Genomic DNA, 21,931 nt, shown 5'->3' with positions numbered 1-21,931 from the left:
ATGTATGTAAGTATATGTAAATATATGCTGTACAGCTGGACAGACAGACTTGTTAGGTCTACTGGATTATGTCAGTGATCTAAATTGAGGCATCTAATGGAAACTGCCATTAGATGCCTCAACAAAATAAATTTAAAAAAGTATTGTATAATAATTGGGCTATGTAAAAGAAAATGTTACGTTTTTTAATGCTTTGACTTTGACTTTTAAGGAACAAAAAAAATCACATCAAAACGATATAAAATAGAAGTCTGACATTTGAGAAGGAGTGGCAAATTAAAGGAAATGAAAGCCCAGAAGAGGACACTGGGGAATGCGGTGAGACAGTTTGAAAATTACAGTAGGTCAAAAACAATTTCCTTATGCTTAGGGTCAAATACAAAGATAATAAAATCGAAGTTGTCCTTAGGGATTAAAGCATAAGTTTCTTTGTTTTTCGTATGAGTTCATTTTCAGGCAGAACAGACTGAAATGAGCAACATATTTTGTTTTTAAAATCACAGCTGACGCAAGATTTGAGTGAAACCAAAATGAAACGGACTTTCTTTTATAGCCAATCTTCTGCAATATACGCCAATCCAATGGGTGGCGGTATGGGCCCTTTAGGCTAACTTACCAGCCAAAGAGGAAGAAGATACAGCATGGTTTTAGTCGTGGCTAGAAGGGAACTGCAGACGCGCGAAAGATCTCGCGAGAGGGATTGTTTTAACCCAACCATGATCTTTCCTTAACCGTAGGCGTTTTCTGACCCTAAACCTTAGCAGATCTTCAGCACAGCGTTGTCACATTATTAAACAAAATTAGTTTGTACAGTATACATAATGAAGAAACACGTCGTATAGTTCTCGCGAGATTTTTTGCAAATCAAGGGTTCTCTTTTTGACACGGCCCATGGTTTTTCCCCTTTAAGACTTTTGGAAGTTATCATTGGTCGAACTCGTACTGTTGTAGGAAGAAGGTAGCTAGCTAATGGTATACAACGGAATACTCACAGTTGTGAACATTTTCAACGGTATGAAAGTACAAGCAAGTGTATACGCTTACTGCTATGCGGGGAAAGAGGGCCTTAAATGAATTTGTCACGTTGTCTTGCCATTTAGGAGTGTTGCTAACGTCAGCGTGAAGCGCCAAATTTGAAACAGCGAACCTAAGCTTGGTCATGACAGCTAGCAAACTTTTGCAAGTTCATGTCTCCTTTAGTAAATTCGGTGTTGCTGCTAAAGTTGGAAAGACAAATTATTCTTGCTCTCTGTTTAACGGCCATTTGGTGGGTAATGACATATAGCCTAGCTATAGCTAGCTTAACTGTGGGTAGCTATTACACTTCCATCAGTTAACGCTAACAATATGTTGCTAACCTCAATATTTGACTCAGGTCAGTTAGCTAAATGATGTAAGGGTACAGCTTTGATGTAACGCTAGCTAACTAAACCCTTTCCTCTCACAGATGACGCGAAGACCCCGAGCAACAACTGCCAAAGCTGTACAATACAGAGACATGGACTCAGACCTGTAAGTCATATTTAATTATTGGTTTATTTATTGGTATCATAATAGGTATTAGTATATAGTATTGTTTTGTATGCTTGTATTGTATCGACATTCAAAGGTTCAGTTTTCTGAACGGGGGACAGAGGCCTTGTTTAGGGTTCCTTTTCTTCATTTTTGTTTCAGTGATGATTTAGGGATGTTAACAGTTGGCCAGATCACCTCTTTGTTCACAGGGCTAATACAGAGAAACAGGCATACTCAAATTATTAGACTATACAGATATCTAATAACCTGGGAAAAACATACTACATTTAGCAGAAAGTGCTAAACCCTATTCTGATATTAAAATTGTCTGACTTCCCATTTTATTCCTACTTTACCATCAGGTCCTTTTCCCAGACAGTGAGTAGTGAAGAGGATAATGAGGAATGGAGGCCACAAGAGCCAAAGCCAAAATCCCCCAGCAAGACTCGCAGAGACCCTGCAGCAGGAGAGAAGAAAGCACCCGCCAAGAGAACGGCTAAACCAAAGGAGCCAAGAGCACCCAAACAACCTAAAGCTCCCAAAGTGCCTAAAGAAACTAAACCAAGGGCACCACGCAAACCTGCAGCAGAGCCGAAATCACAGGCCGCTAAAGTTCTGAAGAAATCTGGTGCACCTTTGTTGGCTGGATCAAAGAGGAAAAGGACTGACAAAAATGATGATGAAGCCGTAGAAGTTAAAGGAGAAGATTGTCCAGAGGGAGAGAGGGCTGAAGAGAGTCACCCAAGTATCAGAACGAAGGAGGAGGTAAGACTGATGGCCATTTTTCTAAGAGTATATCTACATGTATACATACACACACACACACAAACACACAGAAAATGATGAGATGATGAAATAATTAAGAAACAACTATAATAAGAGATTTGGTAGTATAATTACTGCTAGTTTATGAATGAACTTAGAGTATATGTGTATTACTAAGCTTGACCCACCAGAATAGCTGCAATGTAGGACTGTCAAATGAATTATTTTCACTTAGCTGTCATTCTTTACTTTATAAAGAAAGCCAAGCTCTCTTTTGTTTATAGCTGATATTACCAAAGTACATATGCCATCACTAACCTGTATTTTTCAACCCTTTGCTCTTGTTTTTTCTTGTAGAGGGTGTCATTTATTGTGTCAGAAGCTCTTCAGGAAGACAGATGGGCAGGCGAAGGTTCATCATTAGCTGGGTGTAGTGCAAAGAAAGAGGAAGTGGAGGAGGATTTCACGTTTGATGAGCCATGTCAAAAGAAACAGAAGACCAGTAGTGCCTGCCTGGGACAACCAGCTGCTTTACCATCATCAGAAGCACAATCTCTGAGAGATGAACTGAATATGAACTGGGACTTGATAGAGGTATTGTAGGCTTTGGTGATGTGTTTTATGTGTGGGAAAGTGTTTGTCTGTTTTTAGTCACGTTGTTGAATCAGTGCCCCCTATGACAGGTTAGGGTTAGTAAACTTAATTGAGCCCATGCTGGGGAAATTCACAGCAGCTCAAGAGTCCAAAATAGAGTTAGAAAAATAGCAAGTAATAAATAAAAAAATGAATGAAACAGACAATAAAATAAAAGAAGCTATGTACATCACATGAACCTTTCACCTGTACAGGTATATGCAGAATTGTAAAGGATAATACATAGTAGTACATACATATTATAGTAATACATACATGGTGTGTGTCACAGTAATAAATGAAAAAAAAATATTGCTGTGTGAAATGCACAAGCAGGACATTCACAGTGTAGTTAACATTATAATATTTCATAAACATATTGCACAGGATTGTGGACTAATCTGTTTATGATATAAAGATAAAAAAATATGAATAGTAATATTGGCATAATATGTATATATAACATATGATATGCATATATGATGTGTGTCTGAATACACAGTAATAATATAATAAATATAAATTTGAGTAAAATATGATATGTAACCTGAGAATATAAGACAGAACAAGTAGTTCTGACATGTACACACACATGCAAAGAATGGAACGGGATAGGAAATATTAACACGTAGCCTAACACTCAACTGTAACTATACGTTGTTCTCGTCATCACTTGGACATGCTTGGACATCATCTGTCCAAGTAGCTATCCAGTCAGGGAGTGGGACACCCATAACTGAGTGTATGTGCATTGGTAGTTACTTAAAGATTAACAAATGCGTTGTATTACTAATACCAGCAAACACTCTAGTGTCTGAAGGCTCTCTATACCAGTTATTACCAAAAATGGGTTGGGACCCATAGGTGGGTCACATGAGAGTTTATTTGGGTCTCCAAATAAATAAAAGACTGGAGGAAATTCTGGAATTTAAGATTTATTGTTTGTCTAATAAGAAGAAAAAATGAGAGCCTGTTCATTCCATCTAAATGCATTTATTTTGTCTTATTTATAAATCAGGATAAAATGTCCTATGTTGTTTTTCTGATAAGAGTAAATAAAACCAGTGAGATGGCCTGCCACTCAGCCAAGTGCATTTATTTCTCATTTCTACAGGTTTAACATGTGTATACGTTTCCAATAAATTGTCAAGATAATATAAGCTGATGTGGACATTGCAGTAAAAATGGTCAAGAATGGTCATGTATATGCAAACTCTTCCTGAAATGTATTGATAAGATTGTGAATTGGGTTGCGATGGTTTGATAGTGAGTCCCCAGGAAAAAAATTTGGGAAACACTGCTCTAAACTGTATATGCCCCAACAGACACTCTAAGATATAACTAGTGGTGGTTATATTGGTAGAGTCTTACTGCCTACTGGCCTAGTTGTGTATATAGATGAAGGCCTGTTGTTTCAATATCTGTGTGTGTCTTTCCCCTCAGGTGCTGTCCATCCTGACATGTGTGGAGCGATGGGTCTGTGCAAATATCATTCTACTGCTTCGTGAAGAGAACACGGTGCCCTTCATGGTGCGCTACCGCAAAGAGAAGATTAACCACATGGATGCCGATGCAGTGAGAGATGTCCAGCTGGTATATGAGGAGTTACGGTAGGCAAATAAGACATTTTAAATTAAACAAAACAAAATAGAGATCAGTACACCTTATGACCTATTCACACACTCATGAATGCTCACTGAATGTGTGCAGAGGCACATAAACAGCTGTAGCCGTGAAAGGTTATCTCATATGAGCTGAGCAGGATTTGATTCATTTCCAGACAGCATGTTTGACATTGTCCACTAGATGGTGCTAGTGGTCAAGCTTTGAGGCCAGAAGCGGCATCATTTTTGTGTGACTGTGATTGTGTTTTACATGTGTACATATGTATCATTTTATCTTGTGTGCTTGCTTGCACTGTATATAATAAGTTTTTGTTTTTGAATTTTTGCCTATGTACATCTTTTCCTCAGCTCTCTAGCTAAGAAGACGCAGTCTGTGATTCAAACCCTGAAGAAGGACGGGGTTTTGACAGCTGAGCTGGAACAAGACCTGAGGAGCTGCCGATCAGCTGATGAACTGGATCATGTGGTCAGAATCATTTTTTTTTATTTTGCTTTTTTATTTTTTATTCTAAAGTATAATCTATCATTTAAATGTGATTTACTAATCATCTCAACCCAGTACTTCTTTCTTTGTCTGTAGTACTCTCCTTATAAGAAAGGGAGTAAGCTGACGAAGGCTCGCAGGGCCAAAGCGCTCGGCCTGGAGCAGGCTGCCTCTGCACTGCTGGACACACCGCACACTCTGGATCTAGGGGCATGGGTAAAGCCTGGTACTGAAGGTGAGACATAAACAGATACACTCAAAATGAAGAGTTTTCTAGACTTTTAATTTCTGGTAAAACTTGCACTGAAGGTTATTATGTTTTAACAAGAACCCCCTGGACCGTTGGCCTTTTATTTTGTATTTAATAGCTCATGTTTGGAGGAATTTCTGGTACTTATTAATTATTATGGACAGATTTTAAGCTGTCTTAGATATTACTTGAATACCTAATTGTCAGTGATTGGGTTAAACATATTATTTCCTGCTTTGACACAAATGGTTAAGATGTGTAGATTCAGACATTCATGCATTAACATATACAGTGACATTTAAATTATGAAAAATGTGACAAAACATTGTTTATATTTGATCTTACAGATTTATATAACTAAAGGTCTATAAGTGTTATGTTTTTAAGTACAGTATGCATGTGTGTTTGTATGTGCATCAGGTCTGTCATCAGTGGAAGAAGTGGCTACAGGTGTGGAGCATATCTTGGCCGATATGATCGCCAAGGACCCTGAGACACTCACCTTTGTGAAAAATTTGTAAGAATATATCCATATTATACACACATTTCTAACACTTGATTTTAATTTCCACAGTGGTCTGCTTTTCATTGATATTGGGACCACAGTATCTTTTACTTGATACAAATGAAAATAATACTAAAAATAATGTTATTTCTTGCTGTGTCAGGTGTGAGAACAGCTATGTGACCATCCAGTCATCTGTGTCCAAGACGGCACTAAAGGAAAAAGAACAGGAGAAGTCTGCCCAAGACCACAAAAAAACAGGAGCCCAGCAAAACAAAAACAAAGACATTGACAAGTTCCAACTTTACTTTGACTTCACCTGCAATGTTAAGACCATCCAACCCCATCAGGTATTTTATCAGTCTCATAGCATATCTATCCACCCCTTGCTTCTGTCCCTGTTTTTAGATACTACACTATATTTTAAACAGTGGTTGACAGGTTAGGTTTAAGGTTTTTTCTCACAATATCACTGCAGTTTTGTAGCAGCACTGGAGCAGTCTGGACTTAAGTGTCAGCTTAGGGTTAGCCCTGATGACCTTGTCATAAATGTCTCTCCAACCCTTTGGCTAATCTTACCTTTATAGTCACTGAAAATGAAAATTTAAAAACATGAGTTATATACAGTGAAAGTGTACTTCTATTAAACTTATAACATAGAAAGTATATGGATTATTCAGTATAGCTGTTAACCTGAATTTAATACAGTGCCAACAAACAACTACAAAAAGAGCTAAATCTTACACTTGAAGCGTACGCTTAAGACACATATTTCTCTTGAAAATTAGCATTTAGACGAATTGGGTGATTGCTTTGTGTGTTCCACCATCTATCAGCACTGCCAGTACTGCGGTGGCCTGTCATGTGGTGTCACTCTAAGTGTCTGCTGGTCATGTCTAGAAGGGAGCAAAAGATTTGCAAAACTCCTGCGACATTTTTTGTCTGAGGTTTCCTTTGTGTCAGCTGTTGCCTGCTGATAGTGACAGCATGGATAACTGGATTGACGATGTTAGACCGCAGCCCTCAGTAACTAATGAAGGTACCTTTTCCTTAAATTTTTCATATTATTTAGACTTTAGTTGTGACAACAGCCAAAAATAAAGAAATAGATAGTAATAGTAATAGTTGCATTTAATCATTGCAGACCATTTACATTGGTAAACAAGAACAGAATCTTGATCCACTTCTGGCTGATGCCTAGGGAATCTATGTTGCTTGTATGGTCTCAGACGGGGCGCTCTTCATGAAGTGAAGGCTTGTGTATTTTGCATTATTGTTTTCTTCAGAGTTGAAGTTTGCCACCACTGTTGGAGCAGCTGAGAACTGCACAGGTTTATATAATATGGTTCCTATAATTATAAAGTTACTACTCATGCACAATCATTAAATACCACTTTTTAACCTAATAATAATCTTGGATAGAGTGCTACAGGACTGCATACTTAATTTAAATGAAATATTTATTCACCCTTTTAGCTATAATCAACATGAAGCCTGGGGAAATATCACAAAATCACACATTAAATGTAGCTTTAATCTACTTTTCTTCAGGCTAGTGAGCTTAATTTAACCGAAAATCTTAACGGTTTGTTAAACATGACAGAATTGTGATGCATTGAACAGTCTTGCTAGCCTGTAGAGGCGCACTTTCAAACTCAGAAGATTATTTAAAAAAACATATAATTTTGTTACACTTAACTTTGTCTGGAAGACACACTTACACTGTGCTGACACCCTTGCCATTCTACTATATTAATTTTAACCTCCTACTTACTCTTTGGAGTAAGTAAGCACTAGCCTTAAGAAGACAAATAATAACACAGCCTTAAAAAATTGCTTGTAACATGAATAAAACATGAAGAGCACCAAATTTGTAAGTTTGCTGGACCATACTAAAGGTCATTTACACCTGTATGGTGTTTTTCTGCTTTCCTGATACCTACTCTTTCTCTCTCTCTCTCTCTCTCTCTCTCTCTCTCTCACTCTCTCTCTCTCTCACACACACACACGCAGACATTAACAAATGTACACTATCTGTTTGTGTGTGTGTGTGTCACTACTGTCTGCTTCACGTGTGCTGCCTCTGAATGCTAGCCATGTCAGTCGCAGTTAGCCTTGTCTGTGCCTCCATATTTACCCCTCCTGTGCCCTGCTCTGCCTCCTCTGCTCCCCCTCTGTCCCTCTAGTGACTAGTGGGTTACTCAGAGTTGGTCCCGGGCCTCATGTGTCAACACAGCTTCCATCACCCGCTGCCCCTCTGCCACACCACACTCTTTGGCAACCGCACTCTGCCCTACAGTCATACAATCACATACACATACATGCATGTGCACACACTTGCTCACACACAAGCACACCCTGCAAGTCCCCTCATTCTCTCCTCTTAACATATGTGACATGTCCCCTGCCGACATGCCATTGGATTAGGAAGCTTTGATTGACAGGCGCTCTCCTGTAGTGACAGCTACTGCTGCTGGGCCCACAGGCGAACGGAAGGAAGGGGAGACGGGAGTGGGGGTGGTAAAGGGAGGGAGAGAACGAACAGATGAGCGACGTTGAGGTGCGTCCGTCACTTATCTCTCTTGCTCCGCTCTGATCTGTCTCCCTCCCTCCCTCTTTTTCTGACTAAACCTCAGCCCTTCAATCCACTCCACACCTCCCCTTTTCCCCTCTCCTCTCCAGTGTATTGAGAGGCCTTTAATTTGATGACTCGCCTTTGTCATGGAGCGTTAATCCACAGGCTGCTGTGACCCTGCTAGCTGTCGGATTCCGGCTAAAATGAACCTTTTCTAGCCGTCAAGTTGTCGGGAAGGGGGAGCAGGTGGGAGATGTGTTTTGACAGGAGGCATGTGTGTGAGCACACACTTGCCCTATTGCTTTAGCACATTTTATTAAGCCCCAGCTCTGGTGGTTTGTTAAAGGAAAGGGACGGGGCATTGTAGGAGGGGAGTGATAGAAAAATGTTAGAGTTGGTCCAGTGAACATGTCAGTTCACCTCTAGATGGGAAATAAAACCCTGTGGAGGCAGACAGAAATAAGTAGAAAAAACATTACATCTTTAATATTTGCACTTTAGTAAAAGGGATGCATCTTTGAATGATCAAGGAAATAAAAGTTGAATATGTTACGTAAAGACAGTAGTAAGACTAAAGAAGGATGAAACATGAATGTTTAGTGTTCATTGTCCATTTCAAATACACTTTGGGGCTGCCACTAATGATAATTTTCAATTTAAATGAATCTGTCAGGTATTTTTCAATTAATTGATTAATTGTTTGATCTATAAAATGTTGCATAAAATATCGTCGGTTTGCTTATTTTGTCCAACCAACCATCCAAAACCACAAAACATAAATTTTACAATCACAAAAGACAGCAAAAAGCTGAGAAGTCTCACAATTTAGAGACTAGAATCTGGGGTGATTGGAATCTTTGCTTGTAAAATGACTTAATCAATCAGTGTGGAAACTGTTTATAGTATGGTTACAGTGATCAACTGCTTATGTGGATCAATAGCTTGTGACAAATGATTCCTATACAAATGCTATTTCAAAAATACTTTTATAGTAATCAAGTGGTCTGCCTGCAGTGGTCATTTTGGGTCTCTTCATACATCGAAAAACATTACTTTTTTCTTTTTCAAATTTCGAAAACACTAGAAATTATATTTTTTTTAACTTTTTTTTTTTTTTTTTTTTTTTTTTTTTTTTTTTAACCCCTGATATTGTGCATCATGGTAACCTTTGGGTTTCAGGCTGCCTACCTGAGGCTGCTGTAGCTGTGTGCACATTGAAATCATGGCGGAAGAGGCATTTCTGTAATGGAAAATGCAGTCTCCTTGAAGCTTATGACATATGCCAAAAACGAGCAAACGAGATGCAGCAGTGAAACTGCAGTAAACTATTTTTTTTGTAATACACTGCCACTGTAACATAATATTACTGGTATTACTGTATTATTATTTGAATTCTACAGTACAGTAATTTAATTTGTCCACATTTGAAAAGCGCTGGAAATAGCTCTACTGTATTTTGAAATAGCCAATAAAATTCAGTATGGTATTCTGCGTGAGAAATAAAGAAAAACAAAAAGATTTGGTTATAATAATCATTCGCTTATATTGATCAATTTGACCCAGACAGATATGCTTATTAGAGGTTATTATAGTTATATTATATTTAACTAAATGATAGTTTGAGTAATTTATAATTTAACTAATAATTTCAGCCCTCAAAATGTGCTTTTTTTATTATGGGAGATTTATGGAATGTAAAAAGTTCATCAATGTATGTCTTTATAGAATTATGTTATCACTAAAGTTAATGTATTGAAAGCTCTGGTATTCAGCATGTCTTAAAGCATAAAACCATTTGACATATCCAGTGGAGATGCTTAGCTCAGATTTAATTCCGTCAGATTTGATTTGAGGCCTTCTTCGAAGGGTACGCATTTACCTTATAGCTATTAGCAGCCGGTACGCTCTTTGAGTATGCCAGGGCAGATTTATTGACTGTGCAGTGGGGTATTTTTAATGCGATTTGCGTTGTGATCAAATGGTACTTTAGTGTTCCAGTTTGGGGCTTGCCTGCAGAGGAGCTTTGGTAAATGGAACTGTTTCATCAATTAAACACTCCTTTTTGATGGATAGGTGGAAAAAAACGAGTTTATTTACACTGTCACACATACAAACACTGTGTGTTTGTGTGTGTGTGTGTTTGTGTTGGCTGTAGAAGTCCTCAAAGGATGTGATAACTTGGTATTACTTCTTGTGGTACACTGCTGCAATGCAAACTTTATTTCATCAATAATGTAAGACATGGTAAATTATCCAAAGAATTTCCAACAACATACAGTCAGAGGCCTGTCTGACACTGGATCTTTGGAGCAAAATATATGCATGAAGAAAAAGGATCAGATATACAGAAAATGCTGCCTGTTGAGCTAACAAATAAAAACATTCTGCACTATGTTCTGTTTTCATACAGATGCACATTGGACAACATATATGCCAATCACTATATGGACAGATATGGCTATAATAGGCCAATATTGTGTCACTAATATTGGTTTGACTAAGATATCTGTCAGGCTCTAATACAGAGTAGTTATATTTTTGTTATATTATTTCAATGACCACTGAAGTTATAAAATAAATGATACAATATTTGTTAAATCCAGATGTTAAACTATTAAAGTAGTGCCAATTGAAATGATTTTCAGTTGTTTCCGTTTCATTTTGATCTGAATTTTTTTCCCCATTAACAGTCTTAAGACACTGTGTCATCTTGTGTTTGTTTTTGGACAGAATGAGAGAATGTAAAATGGATAGAAGGAGAATGGAGTTCTTCTTGAGCAGCCAGTATGTTTGTGTAAAAGATCAGTGAACCATGCTGGTCTGTGATCTCTTATGGTGACTAGTCTTAATTGATCTTTAGAAAATATTTATCTGTAATTGGACTATCTAAAGCAGATGTACTCAGTTTTTTGTCAGCCAAGGACCCCTTATAAGGTAGAAAATATACTGAGGAACCCCTCATGTATGTTTCTTGAAATAATTTGATGAAGCCTAGGATTTTTAGGAATTTTAATTATCAATATGAAAGAACAACAAGAGAAATAAATTAGAAACATATTTGACATGCATTAAAACTGGCAGGAGGAAGATTTGAATAAAATATTTGTCGAACTATGAAGCATTTTGTAAATAAATATTTTTGTCGTAATATTAGGAATAGGAGCTTTGAGACACAGCTAAGCCTTAACTGTCATTTTAGGAATATAAGGAAATCTGCCGGCAGCTTTGTTCAACCATTTCTATACAAGCACATGTACCGCTCTTATACATGTGTGTCAGTCAGGTCAAAAAGTATACAAGTCTGCTGTGAATCTGTGTGTGTGTTTGTTTATCCTTGATCTGTCGGGTGGATAGATGTGTTGATGATAGTATTCCTCTAAAGAAAGGGTGAGACAGAGATGGAGACAGATAGAGAGAGGACAGTCGTTGGCGGACTGCCCTCCCTTGGGGGCTGTTGGAAAGATGAGGGGGCATCGAGGAAAGACATTCTGTCTGGTCTTGTCAGAGTTTGGCCAGTACTTGGCTGCATGTCACTCGTGGCCCATCTAACACACAAACACATGCTTCTCACTCTGTCTCACATCACCCTTCCTCTCAGATCACCCTCTGTCTCCCACCAGTGACCCAACCCAGGCAGAAATTGAGAGATGCACAGATAGACACATTTATCATCAGGAAGGGCAGTGGCCAGCTACAGAGGAAAACAGAGCAAGGACACTGAGTGCACAACTGTTGGAGACGGCCAAATGTTTTGAATTCTGGTGGGGCATAGTTGCATTCACCACAGTTGGGGTTTAACAATCAGGCAAAATAGAAGATTCATTCTGAGATGTTAGGTAGGTAAATTACTGGAGTCGAAGAAACAAAAGTTTGGGTTAGGGTTAATGGATTTGCAGCAGTGTTTATCTGTAAAGCCAAAATGTGTTTTTATCTTTCAGGCAACAAATGGTAGCATGGACTTTGGCAAGAGAATCTGCATAAATTATTTTTTAAGAAGAACAAAGATGATTTAAACTGTGTTTTCTATGCATCATCACATTTTTCAGTCACATTTTTCTGTGTGGCTTCTATTGTCTTTCAGTCTTTACTTAAAATGTTGTGTGTAGCAATAGGTAATTTTTTTGGACTGAAACTTCTAACTAGTGTCATTTTTCTTTATTTCCTAAGAACACACAGCATTGTTTTATCAATAATTTCTTATTTTAAATTGATGAAAGATTGATTTAATAGTATATAAATGCTTGTTCATCCCCACATTCAGTAAGAAGACAGTGTGCTACAAAGTGTAGGAATCAGCCTGTGATGCATCACCATCATGTGAAGACTATGTCATTCTTCATGACACAAAATGATCTCAGAATTGAACTCAGAATCCTGAGAACACACATCTAGCGGAGAAGTTTTGTATTTACTACTTTAATTTCACTTACGGGCTTTGCGAAAATTCAGGAAGAAGTGTTTTGCTTCTTCCCTGCGACAGACAGCATGTAACTTCAGAGCTTTGATGAAGATTGTTTGAGAAATCTCATCACAGTCGGTGTGGCTGCCCATGGCAAAAACATGCCAACGGAGGAGAAATCTAACTTTTAATCATAATTCAAAGAAGCTCACTGCTTTAATTCTCGCCTCTGCTATGCCATTAGCTGTGTTTTATAGTTTTATTTGTGTGTGTGTGTACATATGAGTGCAGCACATCTGAGGGTGCTCCTGAGTGGTAATGGTTGTGGCACCACCACGTGTGTGGATGTGGGTGGGGGTAAGCCTTGCGGTCTCAATGCTGATGGTGGCGTAGTGGTGGCATTTGTCAGCTCACTTCTTCCGCTTGGTTTCCAGATTGACATCTTGTTTCTTGGCCCTGTTCTGTGGCGGGCTAAAGGTTCCCCACTGAAAAGGTCAGACACTTACTACTGTTTGCTTAACAGCATGTAACAGTTCCTCTGAGGGGGGACCAGCACACAAGACAACAGGCCTGGCCACAGGATATACTCCTAGGCTCATCACTTTTTACACGCATGTGTGTGGAGAGTGAAAAGATTTTGTTTTTGTGCTTTTGTGAAGAGGTTTGGGTCTATGTGTTTACATATGTGCTGTGTCTACAGTAATCGTGTCTAACCCCAACTAAGCCTCAAGTGTACAAATGACAGGTTTAATTAAGAATATTTGCTTCTTTTTCTTCTACAGTTCTAGTGTCCTGTCAAGTGTAGATTTTAAATTTAAATTTTTACACTTGTGGTTTTGTAAATGACCAAGAGCTTTGTTGTTTATATTCAGCTTAGATTTTGGCAACACAACTTCAGCATTTTGCAGTAAAGAAATGAAATAGATCTCTGTTTTACAATTGCATAAGCTAACATGTCACTCTACCAATGTAAGCCTAGATATAAAGATATAAAAATCACTTGATTGATAATTAGCACCACCAACAACTACTGAATACTCTACAATTTGGACTGCTGCTTTTCAAAATGTTGATACTTTTTAGTGCATTTTTGTGCATTTTCCTTAAGCAATAGTTGAAATGCTAACAATTGATTATTGATTAATTAAGTATTAAATAATACCATTCAAACTACACGTTTTTTTCTCGTTTTAATGTTAACTGGTTAACTTCATCCTTTTTTCTCCAGGTCTGAAAATAGGACAGTCAAAATTCTCAGTAATTATTGATATCAAACACTTTATTGTGAATACATTTTTAGCAATATTGCCCAGTCCTTATATTAATTTAATTAATGTTCTTCATGCAGTGTGTTATGTGTTGTACGTCAGTTGAGGACCCCAGGAAGACCTGCTGATTGCCACCGCATCAGCTAATGGGAATCCTTTAAATAAACAAATTAATCCCCCGTGTTCATGTACTCCTGTGTGCACTGTTTATATAGTTCATTGTCTTGCATTAAACCGGGGACCATGTATATTTTTTGTGTTGTGTGCAAACAGACACTGGCTATTAACCGAGGGGAGAGTCTGAAGATTTTGACAGTGAAGTTGAGCATTCCCGACAGGGTCAAGAGTGACTTAACCAGGTGGTGCATCAATAACAGGTCAGAAGCACAATCATGCACAAGTAACCTTATACACACACACACACACACACTACATATTTGATTTTAAAGGATTTACAGTCAGTCGGAATGTGATTGGTGCAGAAATAGTGAATATTAAATTGCTTTCAAGGCAAGTAAGACAGCTCTTCACTTTCATACAAAACATTCATTGGCCAAGGTTTCTTTGAAGAAAACTTAACCTTGACAAATAGATGAGTTGAGTACAAACTCAAAGAATTTTAGTTTCAACCGTACTTTGTTATTTGTGTTAGATTAGAGAGAAATTCATTAACATATTAAAAGGTTTACTTTTAGAAAGTGGAGTACAAAAGAAATGTGTGAAAATAAAGCAAGGCTTTGCCATTTTGACACATGTACTTAGTCAACTTACCTTGTAAAGATAAAGGTTAAAGACATGAAATTGCACTTTATTTTTAACTCATGAGGCTGTCTCATTTGTTTGAAAGGAAAGGTCTGTTAATATAACACCAAATGTGCAATGAAACATCTTGATTGGATGAAAATATAATAAAACAACAAATTTGGGGTGTTTCATGTGCAGGGTGGGATGATGGAATATTTTCCCCTGAGAAGGAAGGGGTGACTTTGTAGTCCAGGGGAAGTTACATTTACTTATATACAGTTGATTATATTTATCAGTTGAAATGACCCTTAAAAAACATCTTTTTTTATCTGCCATGTTGATGCAGGTGGCGGCCAAGGACGTTTGCAAGAGAAGAGCTTCATGCCATCCTCAGGAATGCAGTAGAGGACTCATATAAAAGGCTTATTCTGCCTTTCCTCACCAGGAGTTACAGGTATTTTAAGTGCGACTCTTAGTGTGTGTGTGTGTGTGTGTGTGTGTGTGTGTGAGTATGCGTGTGCGCGCCTGCTCTCAGGATTTTTTTTCTCCCTTTGATAATAATTCATTCACCCATCTTTCCTTCTTTCCTCATCTTTTTCTGTCTCTCTTGCATTCCTTCTCTTTAGGACTAAGCTGACAAATGCTGCAGAGAAGGAGTCAATCGCCATGTTTGTGCGGAACCTCCGGCAGCGCTTGTTGGTGTGCCCAGTTAGAGGCTGTGTCATCATGGGGGTGGACCCTGGCTTTAGACATGGCTGTAAACTGGCAATTCTCTCCCCCACTAGTAAGTGACTACAGTGTACTGGACTGGATGTGTATGCAGTCAGCATTCAGTTTCATTTATGTTATTTCATGTAACACATACTTTTGCGTCCAGAAGACTTTGAGCTATACTTGTTATAATACCATACTTATCAACGAGATCCTATCTTCTTTATTACACTTTATTTGCAAGCCATAGGCACCAAAGTCTTGGGACAGCAGCTGTGTCTGGGCTGCAGCCTCAGGTTGTATGATGTGTGTTGATCCACTGAGATTAACAACAAACACAGGTTTATCCTGTGCCAATATGTTCAGTAGGAATATTGTGAAATACTCTCTCTGTCTTTCTCTCCCTATTCTTATGTCAAAACCACACAAATGATTTATTCATTATGCTGCAGAAGATTCAGACCTAGTATAGAAATACTGAAGTCAGACATCTCTTAATTATGTTCATGAATTATTTGATTAAGCAGTAATGAAGCCAGATATTCAGACTGAGATCCTGCCATGTAACCAGGCACCATTAACCAGAAGTTATGTTAGACAGGTTGTATGTCCGTCATTTTAACCGACATGGTCTTAAAAATTCCGTCATAATTTCTTTTTACCTGTTATTTGAACATATTTTTTTACTGATAATGAAACATTGTTTACAGAGCAAATGTAAACATACATTTAGAATGGCATGGAAAGAAAAGGTGAACAGATGCTGAAAATGCAGCCTCATTTCTTGTCAACAGAAGTGTGGTAGCAACATAAAGCACTGATATACATAATTTTAGCCTTCATCCTCCACTGACCCTTGTGTCTTTATTTCTACAAAGTGACTGGTGACAAATTTAGTGACCTATTCAGACCATCAGGGAAAAAGGCAAGAATTATGATCAAATATATTAAAATGTAATTCATTCCCATGCCCACTGCTCCGAGCAATGCAGTTCACAGCTCTGCTTCCAAGAGTGGAGTCTTTCCCTCTCCTGTTGTGCTGTGCACAGGCAGGTTTCAGCTTCTCTCTCACTCTTTCCTTCCAGATCTTGGGACATATGCATAGTTTGTTTGATCTTCTCCTGCCCTTTGCGGATTTTTTTCAACCTTTTCACTCAAAATATATGATGTCCCTGTAGAGAGTTTGTGATTGCTTGGCTAAAGATGTTTCTATCATTTATTTGGCTTAAGGTGATCTCTTCCTCGCTTCAACTGACACAACCAGTTGTTATGATAGATCACCCTCAGTGTTTTAATTTGTCAAAATGACTGCCTCCAGATTTTTCCATCATTGTTAAAAAAAAATTAGTCAATGATGAAAAATATTCTGTTAATGCAACCTCTGCACCAGACATGTCTTTACTATCAAGGCTTGTGTGCATGCCATTTGGTATGACATGACTGTTATAGGTGGATGATGTGTTGTGTGTTGTGAGCATGCTTTTGTGTTTAGGGCATCGCTGCCTCTTTATACACCATACAGTGATAAGACATTAGTTATTTGCATACAGTTTAGTCTGTTAAGCTCCCTGTTGCCATTGTAATACTTTCTGAGCAACACTGTATTTTCTCTATCATTCTGTCTTCATCTCTCTGCTCTCAGGTCAGATTCTCCATACTGATGTTGTGTACCTGCATAATTCAGGCCAGCAAAGAGAAGCAGAGAAACTACGCCACCTCATGCTCAAACACAGGTACTGCTGCTTGTGTCTGAACAGTCACTATTTCAGCTCAGAGTTAAATACAGTCCCAGAAAATGTAGTATTAATGGTTGGTGTTTGTGTCCTGTCTGCATTTATGTAGCAGTGGTAACATCTCAGTGAAAAAAAATCATCTTGTTTGACCAGAGTTATTATGGTTTTGTATCTTTTGAATGGGTTTGCTCATTTTGGTGTAGTTTTCATTGTTTAAAAATGTTCAGTTTCAGTTTAGTTTGTATTTGTTTCGGTTTTAGTTTTTAATTAAAATAGGGGGGTATTTGTCTGGGTAAAATATAAGAAGTTCAGAATAACTAGGACAATACAAATACAACATATATATAGGCCATTGCTGCTTACAAATTTGAAACACTACAAGTGAAGATATTTCCTGTATATTCCTATTTCATTTTAGTTTTGTTAGCTAAAACTAAAATGTTTTTTCACATCTAGTTTAGTTTTAATCAACTATAATAAGCTTTTTTCTTATGTATAACCGCCAGAGGACAGAATTAGTGCCAGCCACCAGAGTGGCTGGTCAAATTTGAACATTTGCTAGCCATTTGGCCAGTGGACAGAAAAATTAATTTTGCAGTTCGTGTATCACTGAATTGTAATCAAGCAAAGTGATTTGTGTACCCAACCAGATTTTTAAACTTTTATGGTTGCTTTCTTAATCCTTATTGCTGTTCTTCTTGTCCATACTAGCTGTACCAGGGTTGTCATTGGCAACGGGACAGCCTGTCGTGAGACTGAGTCCTTCTTCGCTGACCTCATCTCTAAGCGCTGTTTTCACCCCCTGGATGTATCCTACTGGTAAGGTCTTTAATCCAGTACATGCTACACTCTTAGAATTGAAGGGACCATCAAGAGCCATAATGAACTCTTTTTGTTTCCTGGTAGAACCTTTTATAGAGGTTCCACTCTACCAAGAACCCAGCATAGAGGTTTATGCCTACCTTCCAAGTGTTTCAACTAGAACCCACCCAGAGGTTTTCTACCAAGAACTCTTTTATATTATGGTACAAAGAACCCTTGATGAACCCTTTCTTCGAAAATAGGTTCTTCAGAAACAAATGGTCTGGTTAAAACCTCAGCTCTTCAGCTAGAACCCCCTGGAACCCTTATTTCTATGTTCTAACTGAATAGAAATAAGTGGGTAGAGAAGATGGATGGGTGGATGGACCCTACTGTCCAGAGGCTCCACTTGATTCACACATTATTTTTATTAGGTGTTGAAATAAATTAATAATCCACAGTGCATTTTGCATGTTTTAGTAAAATATTCATTTTCGATTTCATATTTCTCATACTTTCATGTTCTCAAGCACATTTCAAGACTTAAGTATTCATAACGATTAATAATAAATGTTCAGTTAAATATTCTTGGTTGTCATTTGTAAAGACTCAATGCCAAGGTTCAGTGTGCCTTAATAAAAGAGTGTGAGAGAGGTATGTAAGGATGAGGGAGATGGTGGGATGTCAATGAGGTCAGGAATGATAATGATGAATAAGAAATTACGCTCTCTGTATTATAATAAAGAAAGTCAAGTGTGTGTGGAGAGCAAAGGGCAGGCTGAATAAAAGAGGTTAGTGATGTGAAAGAGTAAAGGACAGGAGAAAAATGTGTGGGAGCGAGAGAGCGGGACACAGATGAAGAGAAAGACAAATTGGAATGTGTCCCTCAAGCGAATATTGTCTATTAAAGCCATCTGGACTTTGTTTCACTTTGGTCCAATTAAAGAGACGTTTTGTGGTGCACATTGTGTCTGTAACTAGGCCCAGTCCAGAGTACAACAGCACAGAACCTCGGTCCAAGCATAATAACCACTGGCCTCTCCCTGCTCCGTCTCTTTCTCCCTCTGCTGAGTTCCATGTGTGTTTGTTGACTTGAGGTTAGCGTTGGGACTAAAGCCTAGAATGATTCTGAGCTGTGCGTGAATGTGTGTGTATGCTTTTGCAGTATCTTTGAGTTCATACACACATGCACACTTCAGAGGTCATAGCTCTGGTGTAATAGTCCACATTTTTTCCGCTAAAGTTCCATTTTCTGTCTATTTGCAAGAACAGAAACAGTCAAAGTGAGGGCGTTTATTAAGTTAACTTCCACTTGATTATTTTCATGACAGGCATTTTTTTCCTTTTGAGCAGACTTGAGCACGTCCAGAGCAGCAAAATTTCACATCTTGATATAATGTCTCCCTTGTTCATTCTTTTACTGGAGCTAATGGCATTCGTGCTTTTCACAACACATAAGAATGTTGGACTTGTGTTTGATGTGGTGCTGGCTGAATGTCCTATATCACCTGATATGATTAACTGTATTTTCACAGCACATAACACATGTGTAAATGGTCTGGCTTTGCCTTAATATGGTTTGTAGAATAAAGGCTTTTGCAAGTGCATGAACTCTGGGAGAGCAGAGAGATGTTATTTTGACGTTAGCAGTAGAAGTATGGTTGTTGTTATCGAGGTGATATCTTATGCCTCACTTTGGTTTCTTTGGACCGTGGCTGATGTAGGCTCAGAAACATGGATGTTAAATCTGGGTGTCTGCATTAAAATGCAGACACTCAAATCTTCACTTCCCTTCTCCGTTTTCTACCACCTTTCTCGCCCCTGTCTTAGTTTCCATCATCTGTCCTCTTCAGACATTTCCTTCATAGAAGCTTGATTAAATAAGTGTGCTTTTGAAATTCCCTGCAAAGTCTATATGCTGGTCTCAGTCTTACCTCTGATGTATGGTTTTCCCCAACATATGTCTTTGAAATATAAGACTCTGGGGTATGGGCCCTCTTTGCACATAGTATTACTCACACTGTGGGATATATGTGATATCTGGGTGGGGTTAACCTCAAATTTCTCAGCACAAATAAAATTTCAGCTCTGCTGTAAGTCCGTAAAGCTCACATATCTAAAATACAAGTATAATCAGTGTTCTAGTGAAAATTATTTATTTGACATTAAGGACACCTTGCTTAATCATTTCTTTCCTACATTAATGTTTGATTAGTAATTGGTTAATCATTTAAAGCTAATTAAATATAAAATGCCTGTTTTTTTCCTTAAAGAGCAATTGTGTAGGCATCAACACACTGTTTCACTCTCCACTTCCGATTCACACTTTCTTCACTCCCCTCAAAAATCACACCATAATAATGCTATTTAATGAAAATACATAATACAATGTACAATTTACTATTCCCTTTAATATGGCAAAACATATAGCACTTGCACTATCACTCAAAATGATCACAATCAGGTATTTTTTGAAAATCATCCCACTGGCACGTTTGCTCTGCTGCTAAATTAGCGATGTGTGTTTATTTTTTTATTTAAGACTTTTTAAAGATATCTAAGTGAATGTTGGTTTTTAATGTGCTCATTTTGACCAAAATATCCCTTGATAGATGATGATGGGAGGGCAGGGAAAGATGACTGGCCTCAAGGAGTGACGGTTGTTGCTAACTATGAGGGTCTTACTCCCCTGCTGACTGACCCACAGCTGACCCTGACCTGCCATTAGGGAAACCTCATTACCACGGCAACAAGGATGATGGCAATGACGGAGAATAGTTATGTAGCATCAGGAACAGCGAGGGGCCACAGTGCTTGCTGTGAATGTCACCAGTTTAATTAATTGACCCAGTTTCTGCTATACTTTGTGACTTTGTGCGTTTTTATACGTGTGAGCATTTGTCGGCTGACCTTATGCACAAGTAGGTTCAAACAATTTTTGATCGACAGGTGTAGAAAGTCTTTGAGGCAGCCCATGCGTAGGCTGCTGGCTTAGTCATGGCATTGGAAAACCACCGGCACATACAGTGACCTTACACTGCACAGACACACTATTACTGAGCTGAATGGTGTCCTGTCTGTTTCACTGACCATTTCCATTGCTACCTACCAACCGTGTTTCTTTGGCTTCCTTTGTTTTTCTGCTCTCTTTTTGTCATCCTGAGCTACTGAAAGCAGCTGTACTCTTGGAAACGTATTCTGGCTCGTAAGCAAGTATCCATAAAAATGTGTGTGTGTGAAAAAGAAAGTGGGAGCAAGAGAGGTTGTATTTTGTCTTCGTTGTGATATTTGACCAGACTGGAGTTTTTAACATCATTAGCTTGTTAGGTGGGATCAGTCATTAAAATGTGACACTGCCAGTGTTGAACATTTTTTTTTTTTTACAGAAGTAGTGTTTGAGGAACAGTACCAGTCCCTTTTGTGTTTTGTGGGATTTTTGGAATTATTGCAGCCTAAAATGCCTGAATTCACGGCAGCTTCTCTAGAAAATTGTTATGTATGTTGCAGTGATTATAGGCTTTTTTTTACAATGATATTGTGGGAGCAAGTGAAAATTGTAAAGAAAAGTTGCAAACATTTTTTGCATATAATTTATTGCAAAAAGGACACCACCCACCGTCTAACTCGCAATATAACATTTATTTGTGATGTTGTGGTACTAGACCATCAGGAAAAGAGTTTATGTCAAGGAGAAGCCGTAAGCAGGGAGTGGTTGTTAGTCTGCAGCCAATCACATTGTCCACATGCAAAGAAGACAGAAATACTAACTAGCTATTAAACACACTACAATTTCCAAAACAGAGTTTGAAAAATAAACACTCTGTGTTGTAACAGTTGTAAATGTGTAACAAAATTAAAAAAAAAGTTTATAAATATTACATTCCCAAATATTGAAGGATATATTTTTAAATCAACCTGTAGGG

General features: G+C 38.1%; 1 protein-coding gene across 1 annotated transcript in view; it reads left to right on the top strand.

The window, feature by feature from the left end:
- Positions 1-1,377: 1,377 nt before the first annotated feature.
- The window catches only part of srbd1 (S1 RNA binding domain 1), a 64,825-nt gene continuing 44,271 nt past the window's right edge, over positions 1,378-21,931 (top strand). Inside the window, exons 1-13 of the mRNA XM_084736380.1 lie at positions 1,378-1,512; positions 1,878-2,280; positions 2,638-2,874; positions 4,357-4,523; positions 4,887-5,004; positions 5,119-5,257; positions 5,693-5,789; positions 5,941-6,127; positions 14,293-14,396; positions 15,110-15,217; positions 15,390-15,547; positions 17,117-17,207; positions 17,919-18,026. Of these exons, the coding sequence (XP_084592506.1) occupies positions 1,448-1,512; positions 1,878-2,280; positions 2,638-2,874; positions 4,357-4,523; positions 4,887-5,004; positions 5,119-5,257; positions 5,693-5,789; positions 5,941-6,127; positions 14,293-14,396; positions 15,110-15,217; positions 15,390-15,547; positions 17,117-17,207; positions 17,919-18,026 (1,982 nt within the window). The 5' untranslated portion in view covers positions 1,378-1,447. The remainder of the gene's footprint in view (positions 1,513-1,877; positions 2,281-2,637; positions 2,875-4,356; positions 4,524-4,886; positions 5,005-5,118; positions 5,258-5,692; positions 5,790-5,940; positions 6,128-14,292; positions 14,397-15,109; positions 15,218-15,389; positions 15,548-17,116; positions 17,208-17,918; positions 18,027-21,931) is intronic.

Source organism: Lutjanus erythropterus, chromosome 14, assembly GCF_056507025.1.
Source record: "Lutjanus erythropterus isolate fLutEry1 chromosome 14, fLutEry1.hap2, whole genome shotgun sequence".
Classification (NCBI taxonomy): domain Eukaryota; kingdom Metazoa; phylum Chordata; class Actinopteri; order Lutjaniformes; family Lutjanidae; genus Lutjanus; species Lutjanus erythropterus.
Note: the sequence above shows the minus strand (reverse complement) of the source record. Positions and strands in the feature narration are given on the sequence as shown.